This window comes from Tasmannia lanceolata, unplaced genomic scaffold (assembly GCF_043159265.1).
Source record: "Tasmannia lanceolata isolate RefF3 unplaced genomic scaffold, GAP_Taslan_0.1 ptg000018l, whole genome shotgun sequence".
NCBI classification, from domain to species: Eukaryota; Viridiplantae; Streptophyta; class Magnoliopsida; order Canellales; family Winteraceae; genus Tasmannia; species Tasmannia lanceolata.
In genome coordinates, this window is record NW_027518695.1 from 3203334 (window position 1) to 3221890 (window position 18557).

Genomic DNA, 18557 nt, shown 5'->3' on the forward strand with positions numbered 1-18557 from the left:
CCCCCATCTAAGAACTCTCTCATTTCTGATTTTGGGCCATTGTTGGTAAGGCCCACTACTGTGGGCTCCATTTTAGGTTGTGCAACTTGTGGGACCCCACTTAGAGCTCACTTTTGCGATTGATCCATCTAGATTAGGCCCATTTCAGGTGATTAGTGGTAAGGCCCACAAGTCGGACGATCCAAACGGTCAAAGGTGGGCCCGCCGATGGAAGATTCTTTAATGCTATGATCCAACACGATAGAGCCCATTTTATCTCATTGCTCATAGGGAGCACTAGTGTGGGCCCTACCTTAGCTTTCTAACTTTTGAGACCCATCTTGGAACCTCCAATGATTGATTTGATCGATCTCAATTAGGCCCATTCAAGGTCATTAGTTGTTGGACCCACTAGTTGGACAATATGAAAGGCCAAAGATGGGCCCACCAATGGGAGTTTCTTTATTTCCGTTTAATATTTTGAGACTTTTGTCGAGGAAGGCTGTCCGTACCTACCAAAGAAAATGTGACAAACGATTCGATAAAAAACGAGAGATTTTTCTATTCACAAGAATCACAACTAATCTGGGCTATGCAATATGGAGAGGGTTGGTTGGCCCACCAACGTCCTAACACGTGATAAAACAAAATGCTGTGCAAATTATCCTAAGCCCTCCACGTGTCCTCAGGTCAACGGTCCTCTCTCACCCATCGCCTTCCTTCCTTCCTTCTTTTGTCGTAATGCATGGTTTTCTCATTAAAAGCTCTCACGAGGAGAGAGAGATAGAGAGAGAGAGAGAGAGAGAGAGAGGAAATCTCTCAGAAACGAGAGGCCAGGATTTGTAAGAAATCAATGGAAAGGTAGCGAAAAAAAATCCTTATCCAATCCCCAGTTCTCCTTTTACAGATTTCCCCTAAAACCTCTCAATCCTTCCCCGACCACCTTCTCTTTCTTCGCTATTCATCCTCATCAAAATCTAAGACTTTTCTGATTCTTATGAGTGTGGTTTTCTGAACCTGAACTGATTCAATTCAAATGCCAGTTTTTTGAAATGGGTCTTTAAATTAAACCCCAAATCCATCTTTAATTTCTAAAACAGATGGCCCCCAAAACAGGACGTGGTAAGGCAAACAAAACCAAGTCAGAGAGGAAGAAAAGAGAAGAGAAAGGTTAGCTTTTTATCCATTTCTCTTCATTACTCTGTAGTTTCCAGATGTATGTTTCTTGGAGAATATATCACCTTATTTAAGTTTTGTTTTTCTATTTTCTGTAGTGCCCAGTGTTCTTGACATCAAAGTCTTCACTCCTTATGACTCCCAAGTTATACTCAAGGTTCCTTTTTTTTTTTTTTTTTTAATCTTTCCTTCTTCTGGTAGTTTTCATGTTTACAGTTTACACCTCTTGTTCTGGTAGACACACTTTCTTCCTTTATTTCAGAACTTTTTTCCAATGAGCTATAGGTGCCATTAATGAAATAATTGGAAATAAAGAGGTGTCTATTAAAAACAAAAGGGGTGTGTTAATATCAAACCACCTTATTTTTTTCTTTCAATTTGAAATGTTTTCCTAGTTTCATCCGCCTGTTGAATTCCTTGCAACTTGTGTTTGTTGCAAATGCAGGGTATTTCCACTGATAAGATTTTAGATGTAAGAAGGCTATTGGCTGTTGATGTGGAGACATGCCACCTCACTAATTATTCACTGTCTCATGAGGTAAGAAAAAAAAGTCCTTAGCTATTTGCATGTATGGAAAATTTTTATTTCTCTCTTTTTTTTTTCAGTGCTTAGTAAATTTATCTTTCATAGAAATTCTTCTCCATAATCCAAAGTTTTCCCTTTTTCCAGGAAAATTGGACTGTTTTCAGACATTATTTATTTACCATGGAAATTTTTTACCATAATTTTTTTCACTAGATAATGATTTTCATTTTCTTGTTTTTTTTTTGTTATTCTAGAAATAATTTTTGTCTAAGAAATTTGCAGGGTCGAGGACAGAAATTGAACGATGCGGCCGAGATCATCTCTTTAAAACCATGTGTGCTAAGGGTGGTGGAAGGTGGGTAGTTTTCCTATTTACAAAATATAAAGGGTGATGATAAAATCGCACCCCCTTTAAAGGAGGGTGTGTGTGGCACACTGTAACGTTTTTTTTTAACGTTTAAAGGGGTGCGAATTATCCTACAGGGGGTACGAATTTATCATTCTCCAGTACAAACTATAAACTATAAACTATAAATTCATAGTTTCACATACTTTTCATTGTAATGACAGTAAATTGGGTCATTTGAGCTGAATGGCGAGTATATTGCTCACACAAAATGTAGTCTTTTGAGTCTAGGACCACGGGCCCACAGTCCAAAAATCTTGTCAATTGAGTGATTTTAGCTATCCAAGAAATTGAATCGATCTAGATGCAAATCAACGGCATGGATTTGTTTGCTACTGTCATTTGACTTGGCGAGTATTTTAGTGCCACAGTGGTCAGTGGCGCGTGCACTTCAGTACTAACTAGTTTACTATATTAAGATCAAGTGCTACCTAATTTCATCGAATCTCATTGCTTATATATTAAAAATGCCTTAATATGTAGTTGCTAGGCATAATTTATGGAAAATTATTTTTTCCATGGAAAATAATATTCGGCGTAAAATCCTAAGTTTGCTATTTTACTTGAGAACAGGGAAAAAATTATTTTGAACAAAGTAAATTGAAAGGGAAATGACAAAATTCACCCCTTTTCTTTACACGGGATAGCCAGTTGCAGTGTAAGTAGCAATCAGGCAATCAGGTCCGTTGAATCCTTCACACGTGAAATAGATCAGCCCCTCTCCAGTCATAAATACACTGTACTTGGCTGTCCAAGTAAAAACAAAGGGGGGATATATCACTTGCCAATTGAAAAAGACTTTAGAAAAAGCTGGAAAATTTCCTATGTAAAATAAAATCCAATAAAAAATCTCCATGGGTTAAAAATAAACATGGAAGAAAATTTCCATAGAAAATGAGTTTACCAGATCTGGAACATTCATTTTCCATAGAAATTTTTTCTCGGCATTCATTTTCTTGCCGTTTTGTTGCAACTTGCAAGAGCCAAACTAGGAGAAATTCTAAGCACAATGCCTTCGAAACATAAGAGATTTACGACAATGCCATTGCATGTGCAGAGGACTACAGTGAAGAGGAGCAAGCAGTAGCTCACGTGCGGAGGCTCCTGGACATTGTTGCATGCACCACCTGCTTTGGCAAGCAAAGTAATGGAAAAACAGAACCAACGCCCAAAACCAGAAAACAAAGTTCTAATGGAAAAAGTCCATCTGGGTCCTCTTCAGAAGAGGGCATTTCTGGAATTTCCGAAAAGTACGACATGGCTGCGATTCAACCCCTTCCCAAGCTCGCTAACTTCTACGATTTCTTCTCCTTCTCTCACCTCACTCCTCCTCTTATATGTCTGTATTTCCTTTCCTTCTTGGGTTCATCTTTTGTTTTTCGTTTTGTTGTTGTATTGTTCTTTGTTTAAGGGTTTTAGAGGAGATATTGTTCTGGGTTTTGTTGCAGATGTGAAGAGATGTGAAAGCCGTGTAATTGAAGAAAGGCGTGAGGGTGACTATTTCGAAATAGAGGTGAGTTATGGCTCTTGAAAGTTTGATTGTTTTGGTTTAGATGCATGCATTGCATTAGAGTGAATTGGAATGGAGAAAAATGAGTTTAGAATTTAGAATAATGATGTTAGGCACCTAACCAATACACCAAAAGCTCGAGAGCTGATAAAACGCTTTAGGCTGGGCCCTTTAATCCTGTTCCATACCAGGCTGGGTCCCACCTAGTCCCATACCAAGGTGCATCTTATTATGGCTTTTGCTTGGCATGCATTTGAAGTGTAGGTTCTATCTGTTACTGATCTTATTGAATCATAATTTTCCATCTTGGTTCTTCTATAGCGTTGTTCATCATTTTGCTTCTTTGGTTCTATGTTTTTAGCTTTCTAAAGAAATTGGGACTTGTAGGTTAAGATTTGCAATGGGAAGGTAGTAACTGTGGTTGCCTCCTTCAAAGGGTTCTATATCATGGGGAAGCAGTTTATCCAAAGTCATTCTCTGGTGGATCTATTGCAACAGCTTAGCAGGGCATTTGGTAATGTAAGTACTTAATTTGTTTTTTCTCTCTAATGCTTTGAATGTTTTCCTCCATGCTCATGACAATATTACTGTATTTATTAACTTATTAAAGAACTTTTTGGATATAATTTAGTCTATCTTCATTTATATTAAAAGGCGTATTTTCATGATTAATTTTTCATCATATGCAGGCTTATGATTCATTGATGAAAGCTTTTGTAGAACACAATAAGGTGATACTCTGAAAATGTTTTGAAAGTTTATTTAGTATTAGATTTCTGGGAATTAGAACTTGTTAAACACAAGTTCCTAGTTGTGTATGCCCATTCAGTTGCATTTCTTGCTGAGCAATTTGTTTTTTTCATGCAAATTTCCAGTTTGGGAATCTTCCATATGGATTCCGTGCAAATACATGGCTTGTCCCCCCAATGGTTGCAGAATCTCCCTCGAAATTTCCACCAATGCCAACCGAAGATGAAAACTGGGGTGGCAATGGTGGTGGGCAGGGACGAAATGGTAAATGGGATCATAGGCCATGGGCCAAAGAATTTTCAATTCTGGAAAGCATTCCATGCAAAACGGAGGATGAGAGACAGATCCGGGATCGCAAGGCCTTTTTGCTGCACAGTCTATTCGTAGACTTCTCAGTCATCAAAGCTGTTTCTGTAATCCATCATTTCATAGATTGCAATACACGCCCAAACATTTCCGAAGACTTGGTCTTGCATGAAGAACGAGTTGGAGATTTGAGTATAGTAGTGAAAAGAGATGTGGCAGATGCAAGCCTGAAACTGAATGAGAAAATCGATGGTAGTCGAGTGGATGGTATGTCTGCTAAGGAGGTGGCGCTAAGGAGTCTTCTTAAAGGGGTCACTGCTGACGAGAATGTGATTGTTCATGTAAGGATATACATTCCCTTGTTTGCTTTTCTTTATAAACATGAATAATATTATTCCATAATATGAACTACGAATGAGCATACTGCCTGTGCAGGACACGGCCACTTTAGGTGTTGTCATTGTTAGGCATTGTGGATACACTGCAGTTGTAAAAGTTTCAGGTGATATGAATCAAGGTGATTGTACATCACAGGATATTGAAGTTGATGATCATCCTAATGGGGGTGCTAATGCCTTGAATGTCAACAGGTGTGAACATTATAATCTGCCTATTCACTTATACATATAGTAACATACATGCATATGTATACAAGCACTAAAGCACATACATATGAATACAATAGATAGTCATTTGGGTCAGCAACATACATGTTTTCAGACATTTTGAGTGAACGTGTGTGTCAATCTACATGTTTTCCATTTGACCTCTTCAGAGAAAACCTAAGCATACATTGCTACTTACTAGACATTGTGCACTTACTAGATCTCAAAATCTGTGTGCAGCTTAAGAGTTCTGCTCCATAAATCATGTTGCACAGAGTCATATGTAGGAGGAGGTCAGCATTCTCCTTCACATTCTGATGAGCTCAAGGCAGCTAGGAGTTTAGTGCGGAGAGTACTCAGTGATAGCTTGACCAAGTTACAAGAGACCCCTGCCATTACTGAAAGAACCATTAGATGGGAGCTTGGAGCTTGTTGGGTGCAACATCTACAAAAACAGGAAACTTCAACGAGTACTGATTGCAAGAGCAGTGGGGAAGGGACTAATTTCGAACCAGCCATTAAAGGACTTGGGAAGCAATTTGAACTATTGAAGAAGATAAAAAAGAAAAAGGATACCAATAGTGGAAACTCTGATACAGGGAACGGAGATTCACTCAAACTAAATGAGGGTGAGTGCGACAGTGAAGCCGCAATACAGAAATTTCTTTCTGAAGAAGCCTTTTTGCGTTTAAAAGGATCTGGAACTGGTCTTCATCAAAAGGTCTCTGAGTTGCTCTTTTGAAAATACTCCTTCATTGTTTACTTGTTGGCATATTTCTTACATAATTTTCTTGTTGGCATATTTCTTAAATAATTTTCCTTGACAATTGAACTTGTCTCTCAAAGTACTGGGTTTGATATTTGCTAACATTGAATTTTGTTTCTGAGATGAAAGTGGACTTGGAGACATTTTCTTCTTATTGTTAAAAATTTGTTATCAAATGAAAAAGGCACCGAGTATGTGATAGAACCAACATGAGAAAGTTCTTCCATCAGAAGTTATTGTAACAATCGAGGAGATTGTGCCATCATATTATTAATCAAATGACATCACTTAGATATGTAATCAAATGTTAGCTACATGATGCATGGGAAGTTTTCTTACATTAGCACCCATAGAAATTAAGTACTAACATGTAATGATGGTTGTGCCATTCAAAAAAAAAAACATGTAATTATGGTTGAAGATTTCTGATTGGTTTTTCTTTAGGGAGATGATATTTTCACTCCCCCTGTAGTATGCATCCGCGCCCCTTATAACGTGAACAGTGGGCAACTTTATGTCGAATCACTTCAAAAGGGGCGCGAATGCGTACTGCATGGGGAGTGAAAATATCATCGCCCTTTCTTTACTCTCATAGATACCTCAAGTTGACATTTGAATATTGGTTTTGTCTAACTTCATGTTTTATTGGTTTGATTTGGTGCTTGCAGTCATTGGATAAACTTACTGAGATGGCACATAAGTATTATGACGATATTGCTTTACCAAAGCTGGTAAATCTCCATTTTTTTTTATGGCTAATCATTTCCAGATTCACAACCTAAGCTCGATTCTGAGTTGGAATTGTGACTTCTATAGGTATTGGACTTTGGCTCACTTGAACTTTCTCCGGTGGATGGGCGGACATTAACTGATTTCATGCATACAAGGGGACTGCAAATGCGTTCATTGGGATGCGTGGTGAGAACCCTTAACATATTTATTAAATTTTTTTGTCCAACAGCAAAATGGGCTTTCCTTCGCAAAGTTTTTCACCATGACCCTAACTTCCATAGTTTCTTTATCCTATCAAATAAACCAGGTTGAACTTGCAGAGAAGCTGCCTCATATACAATCGCTTTGTGTTCATGAGATGGTTACGCGTGCCTTTAAGCACATAATACAGGCTGTTGTTGCTGCTGTTGGGAATGTTGGGGAGTTGTCTTCTGCTATAGCATCATCATTGAATTTGTTGCTGGGATCCTGGACAAATGAAAATGGTGGTCAAGACGTAAATGATGATCGTGTTCTCAAAATGAAGTGGTTAGAAACCTTCATTTCCAAAAGATTTGGTTGGCGCCTAAAAGATGAATTTCAGCACTTAAGGAAGTTTGCAATTCTCCGTGGGCTTTGCCATAAGGTATGTGGATTTGGCATATTCAGGTCCCCACAAATTCAATATATTTCTTTTCAAAGCGAGTTTCTTATGTACCATTTTTTTATAATTCAGCTTGGATTAGAGTTGGTTCCTAAAGATTACGTCATGGATATCCCGAACCCTTTTAAGAAATCCGACATTATCAGCATGGTTCCTGTATACAAAGTAGGCTTTCAGTGCTCAAACTTTGATTTCATCTTGGAAAGTATCTAGTGATAATTTTAATCATGTACTTGAACTCTGTTCTCCAGCATGTGGCGTGTTCATCCGTAGATGGTAGAACATTACTGGAATCATCCAAGGCTGCACTTGATAAAGGAAAACTAGAGGATGCTGTTAACTATGGAACTAAGGTGCCAAATCCTGCCATCTGAAACAAACTTTTTATATTTCTTTATTATTTTTAAAGTATGACTCTTATCAATTGCTGTCTTATATATGTTTGAATCTGAAGGCACTGTCGAAAATGATAGCAGTATGTGGTCCCTACCATCGAATGACTGCGAGCGCATACAGTCTTTTAGCTGTGGTTCTTTACCATACAGGAGATTTTAATCAGGTAACTGCAATAAGAGTAGCATTTATATGAAATCTGACATTTTCCCATCTGTAATTTAAAATTGATAATACAAATGCAGTCCTAAATCAAAACCACAATATGCAATGAAAGAAAAAAGCAAAAGAAAGTGCCAAAGAGAACACACTGACATGCGTGAACTATCTCTTTAAGATGAACGGCACGCCAGGGGACAAGCATTAATCCACTATGCAAAGACTAACATGTAACAACCAAAAACTATCTTCTCACTAGAAGCTTCTTCTCGGATGTTAACTTCCTCTTCTCTACCCAAATTGTATCACACAAGACCCGAACAACACCAAAATCTCATATGCTCATAAGATGCCAAAAACCCACAAGCAAAGAAATACTCAATTTTCCAAAAAACAAGTCCAAAAGTTTTACTCCTGCATGTTCTCTAGTTTTCCAAGAAAAAATACTTGAAAAACTGAAAAAGAACCTTCTTTTTCTATCTTAACTATTACTGGTGAAAGGACCATAAGGCCCGGAAGAGGAATTAAAAAATATATAACCATGGCGTAATGTAATTAGTTGTGGTTGAAGACTCCTAAATGAGGAAGGTTGGTTGAAGACTCCTAAATGAGGAAGGTTTTCTAACCCTACGTGAGTAGGTGACAGGAAAGAGCTGTAGAGTGAGAAGTCTTTTATTGGGGGGAAAAAGAAGGGAGGAGAGAGAATTCTTTCAAAAGGGATTCAAAAAGGGTTTTGGTATTGATTGGTGGGTTTAAATTGATCAAGGAATCCTTGTAATTTTCTTTGCGCTTACTCATAGTGGAATTTCTCACCGAATTGCCAGTGGACGCAGGCCTTTGAGCCGAACCACATAAATCGTGTGTTCTTTGTGGGTTTTCCATTTATCTTTCTTTTGCTCATGTCTTGATTATATTTATCCCATCATTTTTTACAATTAGTGTTGTTTGTGTCTAAGCACATACGCTGTTGGATCTTCAAATTTCTTCGAACTTGTAGCTTAGATATTGAAAAATAGCTGTTCCATCTCTTGACTATCTAAACTTCATTTTCTTTCTTATTGCATAGGCAACTATATATCAACAGAAGGCTCTTGACATCAATGAGAGGGAGGTTGGTCTTGATCACCCAGATACAATGAAAAGCTATGGTGATCTTTCTGTTTTTTACTATCGCCTCCAACACACTGAACTAGCCTTGAAGTAAGTTGTGGCTGGTTCATCTTTCCTATTGTATTGGACTTGCTAAACACAAGCCTTAGTCTTTGAATTTTACATTTTCTTATGCAGTCCTTACTATGGACTTAAACATTTCATGTTCTCTGTTGAAAGATTTCCATTGCCTTGGGATTTTAGGAAACACATTAAGGGTTCACGTGATAGGTGCCTCACACCTGTACAATAAGAAGTATCTTTCTGATAAGTCTTTTCGGGTCATATATTGATCATTGGGAAAATTTTCATTCATTTGTTTAATTTGCAGTTACCTTCATCTTTGCTTCTCTCTGTGTTCAGGTATGTCAACCGTGCATTGTACCTTCTTTACTTCACATGTGGGCTGTCACATCCAAATACCGCTGCAACATACATAAATGTGGCTATGATGGAAGAGGGCATGGGAAATGTTCATGTTGCTCTCAGATACCTACATGAGGCCCTCAAGTGCAATCAAAGATTGCTAGGAACTGATCACATACAAGTCTCTCTCTCTCTCTCTCTCTCTCTCTCTCTCTCTCTCTCTCTCTCTCTCTCTCTCTCTCTCTCTCTCTCTCTCTCTCTCTCTCTCTCTCTCACACACACACACACACACACACACACACACACGCACGCACGCACGCACTCATAGGTCCTGAACATTGAGAAATTTTCTCTATCTGGATAAATAAATAGATACATGCAAGCAGTCATATGTTACTATAAGTAGTTCTAAGAATTAATATTGTACTTAGCAACAAATTTCAGTAAAGATGACAATGATTCTATGAAACTTTGCAATTAATGTTGGTTTCTTTTCGATCTGACAGACTGCCTCAAGCTATCATGCCATTGCCATAGCTCTTTCACTGATGGATGCCTATTCCCTCAGTGTGCAACATGAGCAAACCACATTGCAAATACTTCAAGCCAAACTTGGATCGGACGACCTCCGCACTCAGGTATCTTTCACATCTGATGAAATCTGTGTGTTGTTTAGTGCGGTTATTACTTTATTTATAATTACATTATGCTCAGATATGGGATATTGAATGCTGTGTATTTTAATGCAGGACGCTGCTGCGTGGCTTGAATATTTTGAATCAAAAGCATTGGAACAGCAAGAGGCTGCCCAAAATGGCACTCCAAAGCCAGATGCATCCATTGCAAGCAAAGGTCACCTTAGGTACTAGCATGGTATTGCCCACATACTTAGATTTGAACACAATTATTAGTTGGCTGTATTCTAAAATCTACTATCCATTGGCTCAGTGTATCAGATCTTCTTGACTTCATAAACCCGGACCAATATTCGAAAGGGAGAGATGCGCAAAAGAAACAACGGCGTGCAAAGGTAGTTACAGCTAAGGATTTAAATTTCTGTTTTGATTTAGCTTTCGGTTTCGATCACCATGAAAATGGAAATATTTCTATTTCGGTTGGAAATTTTGGTAAAAAAACATGTGAAATCACGGAAACGTATAAAACACATGCAAATGATAGATAATGATATGAAACTTCAGGAAATGTTTGAATAAGCACAAATACATATTTCGAAACAGTCATGTAAGCAAGACAATCATCTATAATGATTTAACAACATCAAACACCTAATGGCATGCAATGTCACTCAAGTCTAATAATTAAGTACATACCACATTTCTCATGTATTTTATGTAAATATTTATACATAATACATACACTACATTTCACATGCAATTAATATAGATATAATTATCTACAACATAATGATATAGCATACTACTAATACACTTATGGTTTGGTTTTGGCATGCATTTGGTTTCAATATATGCATTTCGGTGGGGACTGGGGATGGATACAGAAACATTTCAGTTCTTTTCCCATAGGTTTCAGTGGTAATTTAAAACCGTTTTTTGTGGAACACAGTCAAGAACTCGATTGCTTACTAATCTATGCATTCATCAAGGTAGAGAAAATTTAGGATCTTTGAAATCAATTTTAACTTTTCAAGAAGTAGATCAATTGAGCTTTTCTAATTATTAATTGGTGCATTGGTGATTCAAAAAACGCGACGGCTTTGTAATTGCTTATAGGCCTTTTCCTGAAATCAATAAATCTTCTATGATTGCAGATCTTGGCAAATTTTCTCTGTTCTTCTGTATGTCTTGAACTTTTAGCTGGGTGCCAAATGTGTTTTTTTCCATGATTGGGCAGGTGTTGCAGATTAGTGATAAACCATACCAAGAACAAACTGATGTAAACATAGATGACATACCGTCAGCTAACAGCATACCAAAAGATGCTAAAGTGGAAGAAAGCCCTAAAGAATTTCACCCAGAAAAATTTAAAGAAAATGACCATATCAGTGCATGCGAGTCAGCATCAGTGGCTGTGATAACATCAGAAGCAATATCTGATGAAGGATGGCAAGCAGCCAATCCAAAAGGACGGTCTGGAAACATTGGAACCCGGAAGTTTGATTCAAGAAGACCAGATCTTGCAAAGCTAAACATAAACAGCTCTGAGCCCTCACATTTTAGAGAGACCAGTTGTAAGAGGAAAACCTTGTCACCAGCTCAAAAATCCAACTTTACAGCCCCTGGAACTGTTTCAACCGACGTGGCTGATGTAGGAAAGGTTCTGAAAGTTTCAAGCCTGATTGGCGGAGAGGATCCAAATAAACTGCAGGCAAAGAATCCAGATATAGTGTCAGATTTAAAACCAAATCCACGAGTAACATCAGTCCACAAGATTTCTTCAGCACTGCCAACACTCAACACAATTGCCTCAAAGTCTCTGTCCTACAAGGAAGTAGCCGTGGCACCTCCGGGTACAGTCTTTAAACCAGCAGTGGAGAACCCAAAAGAAATTAACCAGGAGATGGTTGACACTCAAAGCAATGATTCAATTGAAACATCCAAGGAGGAAGATAAGGCCGGTGCAAAAGTAGCATTGAAAGATGAGAATGAAAGTATAGGCACCGGAGAGAAAGAACCTCAATCGTCCACCAGAGAGAAAGAACCTCAAAATCCCAACTTGGAAAAATCAGCATCTAAATTGGATGAGATGGCATGGTCTTCTAACGAAAAAGAGGTTACAGAAACAAATGGCAGCAAGCTGTCAGCTAAAGCTCAACCATTCAATCCAGGGAAACCGTCACTGATGCCCCCTCCATTCAACTCAGTTGCTGTATCTGGTTTTTACGATGTGAGAACAAATCATGGAATAATTTCACCTCAACAGGTGGGGATTCCTCCTCAGTCAGTTGCTGCTAGAGTCCCTCGTGGCCCAAGATCACCTTTGTATTTTAGAACTGGCCACTCTTTTTGTATGAAACCCGGTTTCCCAAACAGCCAACACATTGTCACTGTCAGGACCAACTCCAATCCTCCAAAAACAATGAACCCACATGCAGCCGAATTTGTCCCTAGAAAGGTTTCGTTACCCGATTCAGCAAACAACAATTTAGATGTTCAAAGTTTTGGGGCTGAATCAAGTCAGGAAATGGACTCGGCGTCAAATGTTGCAGAGCTTTCGGAAGAGAAGAAACTCAATGAGAAAACTTCTAATGAAGGTTGTGATGGTAGAGGAAAGAACAGTAAGAATAAGTTGCAAAACAATGAGCTTGCAAGGCAGATACTTCTTAGTTTCATCGTTGAGTCAGTCCAGCGTAATATAGATCCATCAAATAAAAGCAAGGTGCATCGGAGGAACGCTGAAGTTCACGAGCGTTTTTCTGATCCGATTAATAGAGACAGTGCAATAATCAAAGTAATTCATGGAAATGATGATAAATTGGGTTCAGGGTCCCGATCAGATCATGAATTGCCAAAGGCTGTAGATGTAAATAAGAATAACAACAGAGATGGAGAAGGATTTACTTTGGTCTCTAAGAGGAGAAGAAACAGGCAGCAGTTCAGTAACTCAGTAAATGGGTTACACACTCGTCAATCAATTTGCACTTCAGTTAGCTGAAGACTAAAGGAAAAAGAATATTTCTTTGAAACAAAGTGGAGGGAAGTGCAGTTCTAGTAGGCTGATTTTTGTGGCAAGGAAAGCCATTCCAGACAAGGTAACAACAAATAACTCTTTACTTGGAAGATGCTTTCCTTTTATGCTTTTTGCTCGGTCTTTGTTTAATGACGACAGGTTCTGCTCATCAACTTTGATATTTATTTGGAAAATGAATGGACACATGTCATATGAAATCAGCTCAGTTCCATTGTTAAACAAACCCATTTGACTGGTTTGGTTAATTTTTGTAATGATCTAGCTGTTTTATTTTTTTAAATTTCCTACTTGATCAATAAAAACTGTTGTTGAGTTTTTAGTCATCTGAGAGCATGTTATACATTCTACTTCTGTTTCAGAAGAAATTGAACTCCATTTGTATGCCAACTGTTATTTGTCCCAGTGTTAGGTGATAGTTGGGATCGAAACTTGTGGTTTTGGTGCATCTTTGCACTTGAACAAGCCCTTGATTGAGGAATGAATCTGACTCACTTTAAATGTTTCAATTCTTCCCTTCGCTCCCGTCCCCATTGTTATGGATTCTGCCTTTCCTCGATCATTTCATTCTCTTTGTAAACTGCGTCATGAGGCTCCACATGGCTCACTCTGTTAGCACTGCCTTGTATGCGATATTATAGGGAGGGGGTCACCCCAAGCTAGGCTAAGGTCCTCTTTGTTTTGGATTTTGAGAACCGATTGTGTGTCCAAAGCTGATTATCGGACTCAAATTTACGCTTACTTCTGAGTCCAATAATCAAGTTTACAATCACAATCGGTTCTCACAAAATTCAAGGGCCCTGTTAGTTGGGATTTTGAAAACTGATTGCTGAGTCCAAAACCAATTATTGGACGTAGAATTACGTTTAATTTTGAGTCTAATAATCAGTTTTGAACTCACAATCGGTTCTCAAGATCCAAAAGAACAGGGCCATAACAAAAATTTGAGTCCAATAATCGGTTTTGGACTCGCAATCTGTTCTCAAAATTCAATACAAAGAAGGCCTAAGTGCCTTTTTTCGATGCTACCAAAATCGGTCGTTGTTTGCAAATCAAATTATTTGAATTTAATATTATTTGCAAATGTGACATTAATGCATCTTTGGCAGTCATTAACCATATCATTTTGGTTGGAAAGTACTTTAGTCCTGTTTGTTTTGGATTTGGAGAATTGGTTTTGAGTTCAAATCTTATCATTGGACTCAGAAATTCGAACAGGAACTTAGTATTGCAATCATGATCATATGGGTTCCGAGTTTTTACATTTTTACATGGTGGAAGGCCATGCATATATGTGTAGCAAAAAGAATACAGTGAGCCCTACATTAATGGGTGATCTAAACCTTTGATTTATTTAGCCCCAATGTAAGGTCGTGCCTACCTAGGCTCACTTTTCAGATGGACGGTCCAGATACCTGCCCAAGTGGTCAACTGTGAAGCAGATATGAGAAGGAAGAATAGTTTTCAATCTTTCCATTTTGATAAAGGAACCACACATTTTGATGATCCCAACAATATAAACCTGATGGAGATTAACCCAATTTGGAAGCAAGGGAATAAGTGAAAAAAGAATGAAAGAATAAAAAGACAGGCAGTGTCTGTGCTGTAAAACAGCTTTCAGTTTCCCAATCCTCTGGTCTTAGGGGAGAAAGTAAAGGCTTTCACATGACTTTGACGACAAGTGAAGTTTTGTTCAGAGAGAGAGGTTTCCGTATATGTAAAGGGGAAGAAATGACGTGAAAGCAACACAAACAAACGAAATTTCTCTCAAAGTAAGCCAATTCCTTCATATATAAAGACAATTTATAAGATAGGAAGGAAGCTGAATTTAGAACACTAGTACTTGTTTTATATAGTACATGATGCGTCAAGCAATCTGCCTCTTTGAAAATGCCTCCTAATATTAACATTCAGACCCTTTAGGTCCACTACTTTGTCTGATTTGAAATCAATGAGATTATAGATAGATAAGAGTACTAGGGCTGCAACTCGGGTCGGGTTTTAGAGAACCCAACCCTACCCGAGAAATATCTCGGGTCGGGTTGGGTCGGGTTTTTTTCCCGAAAACCCACGATTCCCAAACCCGGCCCTACCCATGATAAATCTCGGGTCGGGTCGGGTTTTTTTCACTTTGACGCAATTTTTTTAAGAAAAACTCTTGTTTGGCAAGGCAACTCAACTCATAGAAGCAGAAATTACACTCACATTACACTTGAATCAAACAATGATGTAATTACACTCACATTACACTTGAATCAAACAATGTTGTAATCAAACAATGCTGTAATTACAATCAAACAATGCTGAATCAAACACTTGAATCAACTCAACTCATAGAAGCAGAAATTACACTCACATACTATAACAGTGGGTGCGTGGGTTTTCACTTTTAACTTTTAACTAACAATAGAAAAAAAATACATATTATAACTTATGTAACTCAGGTCGGGTCGGGTTGGGCCCCTTCAAACCCGGCTCGACCCGAGATTCATGCGGGCTTTTGGATGCTCAACCCGGCTCGACCTGAAACCCAAGAAACCTGAACCCAACCCAGGCTATTTTCGGGTCGGGTCGATGCGGGTCGGGTAAAACCCGACTTGAGTTACAAAGGGTGGCAATACCATCTCCCTTTCAAAATATAATCAAAATCTTTTACCATAGTGACTTAGTTCAAATGGGGTTTTATTAGGAAGGCCCTATTAAGCTTCTATGCCATAACAACATCCTCTTAATCTGAGAATATTTTACTAAGCCCTTCTTTTTCACTTAATCCTTAAAATGCCCTCCTGTTCAGTAACTACGTTTTTTTGTAAAATAACCAGTCATAAACTCTATAATTAAGACCTTATATAAACCCATAATATGATTTTTAAATTACAAAATACCCATATTTTGTGATTTGAGTACGCTTCCCTCCATCTCCAAATGCAGCTGGCATTATAATTGTAATTATAGGAGGCCATACAAATATAAATGTAATTATGACTACCCATTTTTACATTACAAGAGGGTGGCCCAAAGTAAGAAAAGGGGGCGAATGTATTTACCTAAATAAAATAATTTTAGTATCTAGACCCTCTTATGGGTTTTTTACACTAATAGCTTCCCATATTCTGCATAGATGAATCTTATGGACATTATTGGATCATGAGTTCATGACTGATTAGGGATGAGAAGTGGACCCAATTAATTTGGCTTTGAAACAACGGTCCAGATTAAGTGGGTCCCATTCTCTTTGCAAAACTTCCATATATGGGTGTTCTTTTACACCAATCACAGCTCCCACGAAAAGAGGTCATTCTAGATAACTTACTCCAAGAGGAAATTTCAGTGTGTTTTTTCTTGGGAAGATAAATCTCAGGGTTTTACAGGTAATTGTGAGATGATTTAACGTAACATGTCTTAGGGAAATGTAGATACATACCAGTAGAAATAATAGAGAAAGGGTCAACGTTTTCCTTTTCAATTTTCAATTTTAATGAAGGTAATTGATATTTACAGTTTCGCACCCTTTATTTTGATAGATAAACCCCCTATTTATTGAGACTCTTCCCATTATATTAGTTAGGTATAAACATACAACGGTAAAATATTATTCCCCTTAACTAAGAACAATTAAAAACATCGTTCTTCTGTTATTTTGGCTAATTAAATTTATATTTTAACTTGCAAAAATCAGTCTCCATACATTGAGAAAAACACACATCCCATTAACCATAGAAGCAAATGCAAGATCATATAAATCACAAAGTCCTTAATAACATAGTTAAAAAAATCCACCCAAAGCTCAAGAACTAGACTCTCTAGGAGAATGCAGAGGAAATAATGGCAAAAGCTCAGGCTCAGAATTTCTAGGCGTGCTCAAAGGAGAAGGATGCAAATAAAAACCCTTGTCAGCAATCGCTTTCTCTTCCTTCAAAACATCCCACGAAGAAGAAGAAGAAGAAGGAGAAGAAGAAAATAAATCCAAAGGAGAAACAGGAGAAACCAACAAAACCTCACCTTTGTGTAAAATAGAACCCAGCTTTATCTCTAGCTTTCTCATGTTTTGTCTCCTCTCTTGTAACTTAAAAGCGGATCTACGAAGACCCATATTGGCCGAAACAGATTTTCCGGTGGATCTTGCCGGAAAAGTTACCGGAAGCTTATCGGAGGAGTCATCATTTGCTCCGGTTAGTTTTTGGACTAGGGCTCTGAAGGTTGAAGGGTCTGCTTGAACGTATGTGGTGAGATTAGAACTTGGGTCTGAAGAAGAAGAGGGTTTGGTGGTAGCCATGGAAAGATCAAAGATGGGAGCGGGAAAAAAGGCATGAAATTTGGGGGGTGTTATCAGTTTAGTACTGTTTGAGATTCAGCTCTTAAAGCTACTTTTATGGGCAATTGGTTTAAAATACGGTAAGAGTCAGTGGGATGAACGGCTGGGATTTGTTTTTAGAGGGTGTCAGAGAGCAGAAACGTGAAACAAGGACTGTATTTTTTTCTGGAGTTTGTGTTTGCGTGAGGGAAGGAATAAAAAACAGAGGTGAAGGTGGGTGGAAATATCACTTTCCAGCTTGTTATTTGAAGGATTTTCCTTTGTTGTTTTGTGGGTGAGGTTGTTTCGCGTATGTTTCCTTCTCTTTTTCTTTCGCTATCGGAGAGAGACGGGCAAGAAAAGGAATTGGAGGTCGGTCGGTCAATTCAATATAATGGTCTTTGCATTTGTTAAGCTCTTTCTCTCTCTTTCTCCTATTGGTTGAAATGATGGGACCCACTTTTTTTCGATTGGGGACTCCCATACTATACAATGGTGGTTCCCATCCTATGTCTTTTTTCATTTGTTGAACAGATGGGACCCACCCAAGTTCAGTTTGGATCATGAAAAAGGGGGTGGACATATCACTTCATAGGGTCCCAGGCTCATGTCATTGTTCTCACTTTGAAGGCTCTACCATTCAATGGTCTAAAGCGTAGACTTCAAACCCAAAATCAAGTTAATGCACCCAATTCACACTTTAGGTTCTTGCACTCATCACACTCAAGGTGGTGGGATATACTTTTTCTCATTCTCACAAAACTCTAGCGTGTTTCTAAGTCAAATTCTACTTTGACACCTCCACCCACTCAATTGCCTTGTGGAAAATCTCTCTCTCTCTCTCTCGACATCCACCACTTTCTAGATTGGGAAGTCTTTGAGGAGCCCTCCTATCATGATCACATGCGTTACCAATTGAAGAAAGGCATATTTCTTGGGTCTAACAATGAGGTTTGTCTGTAGTGCGTAAGTTTTTCACTCGAAAGCAAATCAAAAGCCACATGATGGGGGGGGGGAGCAGAGCCTCTGTATTTTTCTACACAGCTTTGAGTTGTACTCCCTAACATAACAAATGGGAAATGATATACGCACTCTTTCCTTACTTTTGTCTAATTTTTGGGTCTGACGTGT

The 18557-nt window shown here is 38.3% G+C and overlaps 2 protein-coding genes across 2 annotated transcripts; one reads left to right on the forward strand and one right to left on the reverse strand.

Moving 5' to 3' along the window:
• Positions 1–767: 767 nt before the first annotated feature.
• LOC143849295 (protein REDUCED CHLOROPLAST COVERAGE 3-like) lies at positions 768–13458 on the forward strand. The gene is made up of 23 exons (XM_077358282.1): positions 768–1149; positions 1254–1312; positions 1601–1693; positions 1964–2036; positions 3145–3426; positions 3536–3600; positions 3985–4116; positions 4287–4328; positions 4473–4994; positions 5089–5243; positions 5499–5979; positions 6693–6755; positions 6841–6942; positions 7064–7381; positions 7472–7564; positions 7651–7752; positions 7854–7958; positions 9018–9151; positions 9464–9647; positions 9973–10104; positions 10216–10328; positions 10415–10496; positions 11339–13458. The coding sequence occupies exons 1-23, from the start codon at positions 1080–1082 to the stop codon at positions 13097–13099; spliced, it is 5163 nt and encodes a 1720-aa protein (XP_077214397.1). The 5' UTR covers positions 768–1079; the 3' UTR covers positions 13100–13458.
• A 3363-nt stretch (positions 13459–16821) lies between these two features.
• Positions 16822–17642, reverse strand: LOC143851072 (VQ motif-containing protein 11-like). The gene has a single exon (XM_077360391.1). It carries the CDS (start codon positions 17406–17408, stop codon positions 16920–16922), a length of 489 nt encoding a protein of 162 aa, XP_077216506.1. The 5' UTR covers positions 17409–17642; the 3' UTR covers positions 16822–16919.
• Between the last annotated feature and the right edge of the window lie 915 nt (positions 17643–18557).

What these genes read in the sequence shown, in the direction of transcription:
- LOC143849295 (XM_077358282.1), top strand. Translation starts at nt 1,080, where the DNA reads ATGGCCCCCAAAACAGGACGTGGTAAGGCAAACAAAACCAAGTCAGAG. An exon ending in CTTTTGTAGAACACAATAAG is followed by an intron (nt 4,329 to 4,472) that starts GTGATACTCTGA and finishes GCAAATTTCCAG; the next exon opens with TTTGGGAATCTTCCATATGG. An exon ending in TCCGTGGGCTTTGCCATAAG is followed by an intron (nt 7,382 to 7,471) that starts GTATGTGGATTT and finishes TTTATAATTCAG; the next exon opens with CTTGGATTAGAGTTGGTTCC.
- LOC143851072 (XM_077360391.1), bottom strand. Translation starts at nt 17,408, where the DNA reads ATGGCTACCACCAAACCCTCTTCTTCTTCAGACCCAAGTTCTAATCTC.